This window comes from Micromys minutus (assembly GCF_963924665.1).
Source record: "Micromys minutus genome assembly, chromosome: 16".
Lineage (NCBI taxonomy): Eukaryota > Metazoa > Chordata > Mammalia > Rodentia > Muridae > Micromys > Micromys minutus.
The window spans coordinates 6160967-6173529 of NC_137985.1; the positions used below are offsets into that span (position 1 = coordinate 6160967).

Here is a 12563-nt window from a genome sequence, read left to right on the forward strand (position 1 = left end):
CGATCCTTCCTCTCTCTTTCTTTTCCTTTCTTCCTTCTTTCTTCTCTCTCTCTCTCTCTCTCTCTCTCTCTCTCTCTCTCTCTCTCTGTTTTTTTTTTTGTTGTTGTTGCTTTGTTATTTTTTTTTCTGTTTTGGGACAGGACTTATCCTGTGTAGATCAGACTGACTTCAAATTCACAGAGATTTACCAGCCTCTGCTTTCCTTCCACATGCTACAAGTGTTCACCAGGCTCAGGTCTCTCTATTTAATTTCTCTTTCATTGAAGTGGCAAAATAAAGAGACTAAATAAAGAAACTTGTCCTGAAACTTTAGTGGGCTAGTTTGGACATAAAGTGTTGTAGCTTTCCCCGTAGAACTGGAGCTACTGATTGCATGCCAAGGCATCCCCTACCACCCCAAAAGCCTTACCTCAGCCTAGGGTATGCATCACAGTTTCCTGCCCATGGAATCAGAGATTAATCATAGTCTTCTATTACCTACAGAATTTAAAATCCTCACACTGCAGTTGGAAGTTGAGTTAAGATATACATGTTGAGTGACTAACATAATACAAGCTGCATTTACTCCAGATACCATTTTATTCAGTTCCATAAGCTTGTGTGTATGAACCTGATGGAAGAAAGTCACCAATACCTTTACATTAGTGGTTATCACTGGTTGTAGAAATATTTTCTGCTTATATGAAATCATTGTACTCAGGACCAATGGTCAAACTCAGTGAATGTCTCCAAGTTCCATCTTCAGTAGACCAAGCACACAAAGGTGAATAAAGCAGCTTGGACATAATCCTTAAGTCTCTTGAGGTAAAATTTGCAAGCAACATTTACCCCTTCATTACCCTCACCTCATGTCTCATCCGCTGTCTAATCCTCAGAGCCCTGAAACAGTAGAATATAGTTACACATTGGCAGGTGGAAGTAAGCCTCTGCCCACTGGGTAGCACTCACCTGATGCCTTTTCGATCTCATCTACAAACAATCAGAACACAGCAGTGATTGTTTAGTCATACTGGAAAGTGTCAAACAAAGGAGAAATGCCTTTGCAGCTCCCATGCTCCTCAAGTGTGACTGAGAGAAGCCTTACAGCAAAGGCTTATTGGAAAGCTCAAGACTATTGGACAGTTGTTGCGTGTATTCTTAGCAGTTACTGTGAGAGAAAATCTGGAGCAAGCTGCATTTACTCCAGATACCATTTTATTAATTTCCATAAGCTTATGTATATGAACCTGATGGAAGAAAGTCACCAAACCATTAAAAACTGGTACTTGTACAGACTTGGAAGTATTTGCAAAATCCTTTGCAAAGAAAAAAGAAACTTACTAATCACATGCTTTATTCTATTAGAAACACATAGAAAATTGAAAGCTTCTTAAATCATATCTCTACTAGACTGTCTCTCATGAGGTTAGCCTAAGTTAAATGCCAAGACTTACATGAAGGGGCCTGGCTTTTGAGTTCACAGAATTTAGTTTTATAACTAACTAAAATGAATAAGATTCCTTGGGTATGGTTTTCCTAACTAGTGATGTACATGTGTGCTACTATTCTCCTAGTAATATAGTCTAGGCTTTATCTGGCTGTGTTGACTGTATATATTTACAACACAAATGTAAAGGAGCCAGGAGCAAGTGGGACAGCATATGCTGAGCCTGTTGTGTCAATGTGACAAAAAAGGTTCCAGAGGATAAGGGAACCTGACCATTCCTGCTCGTCCTTTCCACCCATCCTGAGGATGAAGGGGCACGTGGCAAGCAGATCACTCCTCACTTCCTATGGACTCTCCAATGGGCAGAAGTGAGCCACTTTCCAACACAGACTGAAGCAAGAGGAACCATTTACACACCCAGGCACCAGCCACATCCATGCGCCCCTCACCAAGAAAGCACTGTCTTGCCAGGCCTGCGTAAACCCCTGGCCTCCACCCCAATATCATGCACACCAGGAGTTTAAAGTCGCCTTGCCTACCTAAAAGTTAAAGGAAATCTCGCATACATGAGACCTGGTCTAAAATGTTCTCCAAAAAAGAAATACACTTTCTGCCTGAGAATTGAGCAAGAATCTGTTAGAACACGCGTTCAACATGTCATAACTAAATGTGCTTTGTTTTTTTTTTCCTAAGCAAACGCTAGTGTTAGCAAAGAATTAATAGAAAAAAAGAGAAAGATGGGTCTTAAATTCTGTACCACCTGCATTGAGAACATGCTCAGCGCATGTTGGAAAGCAAAGACAAACACTGCTATCAGTATTTTCCCAAAGTGCTGACCTGAGCTGGAATGATTAAGTAATTTCCGCATGGGGTGGGGGGGAACAGTCCACAGAAACTCAAAGTCCCAATTTTAGTTTTGTTAAAGTCGGGGGCTATTCTAAATATTTATGACACAGATTTGTGCAGTGTCTGTGTGATTTCAATGAGAACATTACATGACCCCAGTACTCACCAATACTGATTTCATCATCAGTTTCTGCATCGCCAATACACTCAAACTGGAAGTCTTGCAGAGACTGGGAGAACTTCTGCACAGCCACGGACAGGTCTGCAGGGAAGAGACACCCATCATGAGGTTTGAAGCATCAGCAAATCAAAGACATGGTCTTAAAATACACACGGTTTTAAAATATGAGCTTGCTGAGTTGAAGAAAATGTAATGGGATGACCGAACAGCTACATTCTTGAGGGTCTGAAACTGCCCTCAGACCCTTCAAGACAAGAGTGGGGCTGATCATCTGGAAGCCTCTGTCAGGGTACAGCCACTCCCACATCGTGAACAGGAAATTTATTTGAACACAGAAGGGATTTGTGAGAGAAGCAACTAGGGCTGAGAAGACTGAACAGTGCATAGGAAGAGCTCCATGCACTCTGTGCAAAAGGTAGGAGTGATTTTCCCCAGTGGGCTACTGGCTTAGGTGCTGAAAGTGACAGGCAGCTGGGAGGCTGCTTATAAAGACCTCTGTGGTTTATTGGAGACCTGAGCAAATACACGCCCATGAAGGCTTCAAACCAAACAAGGTTCAGAGTGAAATCGGAAAAGGAATCCATCTTTCTTTCTGGGGTTAGTAAAGTACCTTCCATGATCCAACTCCCAAAAAGTAAATCCTTGGAAAGCAGCCACCTTGGATGCAGCCCAAAGGAATGATTAAGCATTTCTAGCCCTGAACATGCCTTCCTGCACTGAAGCCACGCCCCTCCACAGCTTTGCTACATTACTTTGGGCTACTTGCTGAACTGCTCTGGGCCTTGGTTTCCTGCTATTATATGCAGAATTAGAATAACAATTCGGGTTTCCAGAATTAAATGAATTAATATCTGCAAAGTATTTATAACAGTCCTGTCACTCAAATTTGTCAAATGAAACTAAAACTAATTAACTTCAAAGTACACTGTCAGGGGAGCTACCTAGTTCTCCTCAGACCAGCGCTGACCTTTGCCTGCTGACTCCTCCAAAGATATTTACAGTAAGAAAATGTACAGCTTTTACAAATTGAATAATATGTGTATTCCATTTAACAGTATTCTTGTGTGAGTAATAAATCAATACTAAACCCCTCTATTTGACCCAGTCTATAGGAGCTAAAATGTTTTCCTTGAACAAACTTTTACCAGAGTCCTGCCTCATGACCTTCCTTCCTGGGTCTCTACACTCTGCTGTTAGCAAGGATTCTACTAAGTGAGAGAGAATCCCCAGCCTCAGCATCCAGTTAACTTCTCCAGCACACCCCATATCATGGCCGTCATCCTTTGATGTAGAATTTCTTGCCTCTCCTCAACACCAACGCTCCTGCCTCCCACATTACGCCTTGTCATGTTTTTTTTTTTTTTCTTTTTTTTTGTTTTGGTTTTTGTTTTTGTCGTTGTTGTTTTGTTTTGTTTTTAACTATTCCTTCTAAACCTGCTCAGAGAGACAGTAAACCTCCTGGCTATTTTCCTTAGACTTCAGCTGAGCCCTGTGTCTACTGAAATAGTCCTGACTTCTGCCATCCTCAGTCTTCCTTACCCGTTAACAGGTATCAGAAGGAAGGTTCTCTTCACTGTAAATGCGGGTGCAAAGCTCAGTACTTAGACATTCATGAAAGCGTAGATCCACTGAGTCATCAACAAAGACACTGAAATACCCTCCAACACAAAGGACTGGCCTCCTTGGTGCATTCCCCAAAGGCAGTTCTGAGTGAGGATCCCGGGCACCAAGTTTTAAAAATTTGGAGATTCTGTTGACGTCTTGTTTTAAATGAATTAGGGAGTTTTGTTAGTTAGTTAGTTTGTTTGTTTTATTTACAAAATAAACCATGTCCTTGAAAGAGGATGTTTCTGGCATATTGACACCTCCTCTTCTTCAAGAAGAAAACTCTAGGGCCAGCTACAAATCCCACTCCTGGATACTTTGAGAAGATGAAGAGAGCACCCTGGTGAACTCTGAATCAGAAAAACAAGGGCTTCATGGGGTAGACTTCCCCTTTGTTTGCACCGTACTCCTCCTTCCTCGGTTTTCTGATCTGCACAACAGGGAACTGGTAGTTCCGGGCTGTTGGGAAGACTAGAGGAGGTTTCGTCCTGGAGCCCATTATACAAGACAGCAAGTAGCACCCATTCCTCTCATTGATTCCAGCTCACTGAGGTGATAAAGCTGATGCTTTCAAAGAAGCATGCCCCTCAGTATCATGCATTTACCAAGATGCCCAGGTCTGATTAACCACAATAACAATAAAGGCCATATCAAATGCTGTGAAGAGACAGAAGCACTCAATTCTGATTCTTAGGATACATCGAGCCAAGCTGTCTGTGAGAGTTCTTGCTAAGACCAGAGGGAAGCATTAAACTTAACCTCTCTTTACTGTCCCATAGACTCTAAAGAAGGCTCATGCTATTCAGGAAGGTCAAGAAACCAGGGATTCTGCAATGAACATCCTTTTTTAATCCCTGTCTCCCACCATCAAGAGATCTTCTGAGCCTCCTGTAATTCCAGACAAACTGTTCAGGCACTTATGTCCTGTGGAACTCCGGGTATAAGCTTCCATTTCTCCCCAAACTCCTTCTTAGCTCTGTGGATTCCTGAACTGCAAATCAAAAACTCTGCTGATTGCAGTGAGTGCCTCAAACAAGAAAGTACCTGCTTACAGTGACGCTGCAAACATAGGCAAGCACTTGAACACTGGCCTAGCAAGAGGGGTGATTGGTTCATACCCCAGGGTTTGCAGTACCTAGTGGTGCAGTGTGGATGAGTTCTGTGACTGTCTTGGGGATCTTTGTGAATAACCTCATCCCATAATCAGCAGCTGTAAAAGCAGGAGCTGAAACTGTAGAATTTTGACTGCTGCTCCAAAGAAAGGAACTTAAACATACTTCTTACAGTAAATAGAGACACGGCATACAAAAGGGCCCAAGGACGCTAAGGTTACTTTGTTATAAAATATAATGCAGAGAGGAGGCAGGCCTTTGCCTAGGTGTCTCCCTGAAAAATTATTCCATGCAACAGATATTGTATAAGGGGGGTTATTGTGGGGAAAAGAGGCATGAGGACCTGGAGACAGAGTACAGACAGATAAGAGGACATGCAGACAGAAAGACAAATGGGAACAGAGCCATGAGGGCAGAAAAGAGGTGGGAGACAGGGGAGAGAGAGGGAGAAAGAGACTGGCCAAAAGCACATGAGAACCATAGGGTGGCCAGCCGTCCTTTCAGATGCCACCCCTACCTCACCTGGCGATGGCAGGTGATGGCAGCAGGTTATGCCATAAGCCATTGCTATGTCCTTGGGAGAAGCCTCGTGGAATCACCTGGAAGCTAACACACTTTACCTAATTGGAGACTTTTGGTTAAAGAACAAAATTACCACTGAGTTCTCCTACAAAAGCTAATCCAAATGGGTCTGTGAATAACCTGGTTAGAAATGTGCTTCCTAGAAAAGATTTCTCAAAACCTTAAGAGGTGATATAAAAACTACATACAGAGAACACAGTGGTTTCTCTGGCCACTGGGCTCTGTCATGCTGTGTTTTCTTTTTCATTGTCTCTCTTGAAGACCGTTTCCCAAACAGAATAATAGGGCTTTATTATTCTGCAATAAACTAATCTTGTGTACGATGTAATGCTTCATGGGTGTACGCTCTGAATTCATTTGACAGACATCCCATGACCCAGGGAATAAAGGAATCTTCAGTTAAATTTCAGTAGCATCTGTACCTCAGTGTCCTCATCTGCTAGGCTATGGTTTACATAGGTTTTGGCCCCTGTAAGGCCCACACAGGGTAGACAATGCACCAAAAGGTCTCCTGGTAACTGGAGAGTACTGAGAACACATAGAGTGTTTCCAACGCAAGCATCTCAAAAAAGGAGAAAGGAAATGTTCAGTCATCAGAATGTCATAGCAGACCACAGTTTCTGGAGCATGCTCTAGAAATCAGACTTAAAAGTATCAAGTTTCCGCTCTGATAAAGTAATAAGCAATCTAGCTGCAGCAGATAATACTGTGGGTCTCTGTAGGTAAGTAGGTTCTCACCCCAACCCCAAGCCCCCCAGAGTGCTTCTGGAAGCATGTCAGTTAGGATTACACACAGAAATGCAGACTTCAAGCAGGCTACAGGACAATTCTAAAACTAAAGGGGAAAGTTTAGAGTCAGATGCCCTCAGCTGCTGGTGGTTTTGAATCCTTGATCTCCCTTCTATTTAGCCTTACTCTGTAGCTGCCATGGTTATAGTGAAGTGCCAAACAATGATGTCATCAACTCAAAGAGCTCATGTTTGCTGTTAACAGTGCAACATAAAAAATGTGCAATGCTACCTAAACCGATACCCGTGCTTCTGTCTCGTACTTGGTGTACAGTTCTGAACTAGAAAGCCTGATATCCTCCATTGACGGGACAATAACGCAAGCTGAGGGTGTAGCTTAATGAGAAAGAACAGACTTTACACATTGAAAGCCCCAAATTCAATCCCAACACTAAAAAGCCAACATATCAAACAAAATCAGAGATACACATACTCCATAGTTGTCTGCATGAAGTCCCTGAATGAAAGTACAGCTTCAACCTCCTTTAAATAAAGATGACTAAGCAGAAAATAACCGTAGTTTTAAACCAAATTAAGAGCTAGGGCTCTAGCTCTGTTGGAGAATGTTTGGGTAGCATCCACATACCTCTGCTTCTCATCCTCCGAAACCTATAATCCAAATGTGGTGGTGCACACCTGTAAGCGCAGCCTTGGCTACACAGAAAGTTTAAGGTGAGGTGGGCTACATGAGATTGTATTGTTCAGAAAAATAATTTTTAAATGTTAAATTTTAAATTATCACAACAGAAATCAAGTTCTCCCCTTAAATACAAAAAGAAAAGTTAATAGCATGAACCATGGGCTGATGGCTCAGCAGTCAAGAGCGCTGCTCGTGCAGAGGATTCAGAGAACCCCTATGGCACCTTACAGCCCTCTATCAGTCCAGTACCAGGGTCTGATGTCTTCTTCTGGCCTCCACTTAAACCAGTCACTCACATGGTGACATCCACACATTCAGCTAGCACATATTCATAAAACTAAAGAAGTCAACATTTAATTTTAAAAAGTATGAACCATGCCATGCAGAGGATCTAGCCCAGACACTGGGGTCTAAAGACAACCAAGAAAAGCTGTTCCAGCTGGAGCCAGGGCAGAGATTGCATTCATTTCCTAGGGAACAATGTCACCCACAGTCAACATGCTTTGAGTACCACACACAGTGTTTCCTTCCCATCTGCCTGACTGAGAGGTATGCGTTGAGTATCTTCCCAAGTATTAACATTCAACCTGAAGGACATGGTGCTGTGCTCTAGCCATCAATAATAACCTGTACCACCCAGGAAGAGGTAACATTAATGATGCTCTGTAACCTCATTTCATAAGAAGAATACGAAATCCCAAATAAATATTTAATTACAGTTTCTCTTCCACATAGACTTAACTATATTTTAGAAGCATCAATGGATTTACTATGACCTGTTAGCCGTAGAAGTGAGATATGTTTCTATGGGAACATATATAACCTGTCACTCCACTCTTAAGAACCATGTTTCCAAAATGCAGCATTTTCCATGATTAGGTTTAAATACTACTCCAAGGGGACATATTCCAGATGTACATCTCTGACTTCACTCTACTGTGAAGATGGCAAACAGTATGTGGCAGTGGGAACAAACCCAGAACCACAGCGAGGCCTGGTGGGAAACACTGGTAATCATAGCACACGGGAAGTGAGAACTCCAGGAAGATCAGGCCTTAGCTACGTAGAAAGTTTCCATCAGTCTGAGATTTAAAAAAAACGAAAAAGGAAAAAAAACACAGCCCAATAGAATAGGTATGAAGGATACAGTTACTTATGTCAGACATGATCAGTAAATTCTCCTGAAAGCTTAGCAATGCCGACCGTGACGACAGTGATGACCACGCAGATCGCACTTCACACAACCAACCCTGACATCTCTTCAGCAGCCACTGAGGTGACACAGGTGGTAAAGGAGCCCGCAGTAGGAGAGAGCTGGTATCTGAAAACTGTCCTCTAATCTCCCCACCTGTGCTATCTGTGCTGTGCATGCAACTCATCTACAATAAATAGATGCATGATAGATAGATGACCGACCGGCAGGCAGACAGACAGACAGACAGATGAAAGAAAAGAACAGCAGTAGCTGTTCCCCATAGTCACTCAGGCTAACATCAGAAACTAGCCAGGATTTGAACCCAGGGAGCCATACCAGAATTCCCAGCCTCTGCCATAGTCCGCAGTCTAGACAGTGGTGACAATCCAGAAGGCAGAGTCCATGCAGTTGGCGGAGACCTCTTAGAGGGATCAATAAAAACGAAAACTTGAGATGCAGCCAGGTACCAGCAAGGCGGATAAGTTCCTGCATCCAGAAACTTGTAAAGTGCAGCTTCTACAGACAAACCCAACCATACTATGAAAACTCACAGGAAGCAGAAAAATCTCACCATCTTAAATAGCCCATGTTCTGCATGATAGTAATGTCATCCCACCCACTTAGAACATGTGCTTACATACTGGAGAGATGCCTCAATAGTGAGGAGTACCAGAGGACACAGGTTCAACTCCCACCACCCACATGGCAGCTCACAGATGTCTATAACTGCAGTTGCAGGGGATCTGACACTCTCACATGGACACACACGAAGACAAAACAGCAGTACACATAAATATAAATTATATCTAGTTCATACTGTGGAATCAGAATGGTTCCTTCAAGATTCCTTCATCCCTTCAAAACACCCCCTCTGGCTTGTCCCAGCTTCCCACTTCACCTCTGCCTTCACTAAGTACTGCACAGTGCTCCCGTGTGCACTGCCTCTCCCGTCACTAAGTACTGCACAGTGCTCCCGTGTGCACTGCCTCTCCCGTCACTAAGTACTGCACAGTGCTCCCGTGTGCACTGCAGGTGGGGGTCTCACATGTCCTGAACATGGAGGCTCTCATTTCTTTCTATCTCAGGATTGTGGAATTCTAACTTTTCCAGCATGTTTTAAACAGTGCAATATTTGAAGAAAGTCTGTCACCCAGGAATCTACCCCGTACCTGTCACTTCTTGCATTGGTGTATGTTGGATAGTTAAAAGCACAGATGTATGAGAGCCAGGTAAATAACTAAAACTCTCAGAAGCTGTCTCCTTCTGTGCTTTTACAAGCCCACACTTTCCACAGTTGAGCTTTGACTAGGAAATTTGCCCCACTGGCCCGTGAGTTTAACTCCTGCCCTGATTGACTGTGCTATCTAAGGAGATTATGGAAACTGTAGGAGGCATGGGGTGGGCTAAGAGATGTATAGCTCCTTAGGGATAGGTATACATTCTTTGCTTCCTTAAAAACAAACAAACAAACAAACAAACACCTTGGTTCATTAGTGATGACACATACATAGGGGGAGGGGAGGGGAGAAAGAAACAGAGAAGGAGAAGAGAAGGAAAAGAAGAAAACGAAATTTTCATAGTAGAAAGAATCCATTGTAAATAAGTTGCTAAAATGCTCATGGTAAAGGGACAGAAGCTTTAAGTTAATAAAAGCCACACAGCATATTGCAGAACAGGCCACGTCAGGCATCTGGCAAATAAGCCTCAGTTTTTAATCATCTCAGAGATGGTTTCAGCATTCTCTCTGGAACCTCACGTATCAGCTTGCTCTAGGCGGGAGAGTCTGAAGAAAAGCATGCTGGGTGTGGCGCAATCTAAGGGAAGCAATTCGACTCTTGGTTTCCACAGCTCTCACTTGAACAAAGTCTCTACATGTTTATTTTGCAAGTTTCTATTTTGTGAACATGTCAGAAAATAATGGTTGTTGGATAATTTAAAGAAATCTTCCTCACAAAGCTCTGGGCTTGTCAATCACTCAATACACGTAAATAAAAGCAGTCAAGGAACCTCTCTCGAGGCTGCTACATTGCTACATCGCAGTGGGCAAGCTGGTGGGAAACAGCGGAACAGACACTCGCAGAGGCCACAGGGCTGACAGGCTTCACAACGCCCTAGAGGAACCGAGAAGCACGGATGAGCCAAGGCCACCAGACTAGTCTGCTGTGTGCCAGGGAGGAGCAACCGGACTGTGCATAATTCAAAGAGGGTGAAGGACCTCACTCACTTTCACATGAGCACTCTGTGACTCCATCTCTGCACCCATTTGATAGAGAGTACGTTGACTACTCTCAAAGGCAACACTTCACTGAAGCATCTCGTTCTAGCAAGCACAGAAGTTATGTATGTAAAGGTGGCCGCATTGGAAAGTAGTCCCTCAGTTGGAAAGAATTGTTTTCTTGTGTCATAGTTGAGACAGACAAACATAAATGTCATTCTGGTGGTATATGTCTCTGAGCAAGAAGTTAGCCTCACCAAAACCCCGGTTTCTTTTAGAAAAAGAGGGGGAAAAAAGTCACTAACTCCATTCAAGACTGCTAGGATATTATGTAAAATTTCCTAAGCATAGTACCTAGTTCAGAACAAATACTGACTCGGGAACAATCATTAACTATTAAATCCCTATTTATTTTGATAGCAGATGCAGAAGATGAAATATTTTCATTGTAAGCACAACATTTAATCTGGTATTCAATTCCTATCTTCAGGAGAGCTTCAGTAAAAATAAATAGGGGGACTGACTGCTCCCGAAGACAGTCTGTAATCCCATGAACACTGTGTGGTTGGGAAGCTATTTCAGAAGATTACAGCCTAAAAATAACAACAACAAGAACCCAACACTTGCCCAGATTTTATCTACCATGTCTGTAGAGCCATACATTCCGTAAAAATTAAAAACAAAAAGCCACAAAGATTTCACAAATGACAAAATAAACCACACATCTTCTCACCCCAGGGAAAATACTTGAAAGAGTGAAGGCCTGTGGGAGCCGGCAGCTCCCCCAGGTTCTCTGCTTGCTTTCAAAACCATTCTTCTTCTCTCTGAGATGGGATCTTACAGAGATCATGCTGGACTCAAACTTAATGCGTAGTAAAGGACAACTGTGAACGCATGAGCGCTGGGCCAGGAGGTGTGTAGCAGCGCAGAGGTGCCTGTGACCCAGGACTTCCCGTGGGGTTGACAAGTCCTCTTACTACAGCTGTATCCAGAGCCCTCCACACATAACATCTCTATCTGCCCAAGATCAAGACTCTGAACAACACTTTCTGTGGCCTTTACTCACTCTTCACTCACCAGACTATTGCCAACTCTTAAGGATTTATTTCCCCTTTCCATCCAAGTCTTCTGAGGGTCATATGCTAAAGATATTTGTGGTCGAGGCATGGTATGTCTACTCTCACTTCCATGCAAAGCCCTATAGTAAGCTGTTGTCCTCTAGGTTATCAACTTTCCTCTACAGTTGCGTTGCTTTTACTTCAGACAGTGGCTTTGTGTTATCCCCCACCCCACTTTTGTTGAAAATGTATTTTCCCCTCATGAGAAAGAACCACACGCCCAATGCTGCTTCACAGCACTGAAGCAGGCAAGAACCTGGGACTAGACAGGTCATGGTCTGAGGAGAAAACCAAATGCTACTGCTCTGCTAAGGAAACACAGCCGTACAGTGTCTGTTCGAGGAGCTCTGCTGTACATATTTGCCTCACTCAGCCGTCAGAGAAGCTCCTCCTGCAGCACATGCAGCAAATGCAGACAGAGACCCACAGCGGATCAATGTTCAGAGAGCAAGAGACCTGGAGCACTCAGTTCACATGGGTTCTTTCCATCAAACATCCTTCGGAGTTCAAGAAACTCTGAAGAGGAAGAGTTGGAAAGAGTATAAATGCCAGAGTGGATGAATGGAGGCCAGAACAGAACCAAGGTTTTCTAGACACAGCAGGGCTGGTGTCTACAGAAGCTCTGAGAAGAGAACATGAGCTGTCATGTCTAGCTCAGAAGTAAGGCCCCAGTTGATACCATTCACAAATGAAAAGCTAGTGTTCTCCAAGTGAGCTTCACTGCGGAACTAAACTACTCTAAAGTGGATGGTCCATGTCCAACACAAAACAAACACAAAAGCATCTTTGGAAGTTCTTTGTCTCATAATGTTAACTCTGGGTCATTTTTTGTCTTCTTTTATTTCATTTCTACAT

General features: G+C 43.2%; 1 protein-coding gene across 2 annotated transcripts in view; it reads right to left on the reverse strand.

Annotated features, from left to right (window-relative positions):
* Window positions 1-12563, reverse strand: part of ARHGAP42 (Rho GTPase activating protein 42) — a gene marked incomplete at both ends in the record, with an annotated part of 233837 nt that overhangs the window by 172022 nt on the left and 49252 nt on the right. For both annotated transcript variants that reach the window (XM_080930427.1, XM_080930428.1), the window contains one exon: window positions 2439-2534. In XM_080930427.1, coding sequence (XP_080786553.1) covers window positions 2439-2534 — 96 coding nt within the window. The remainder of the gene's footprint in view (window positions 1-2438; window positions 2535-12563) is intronic.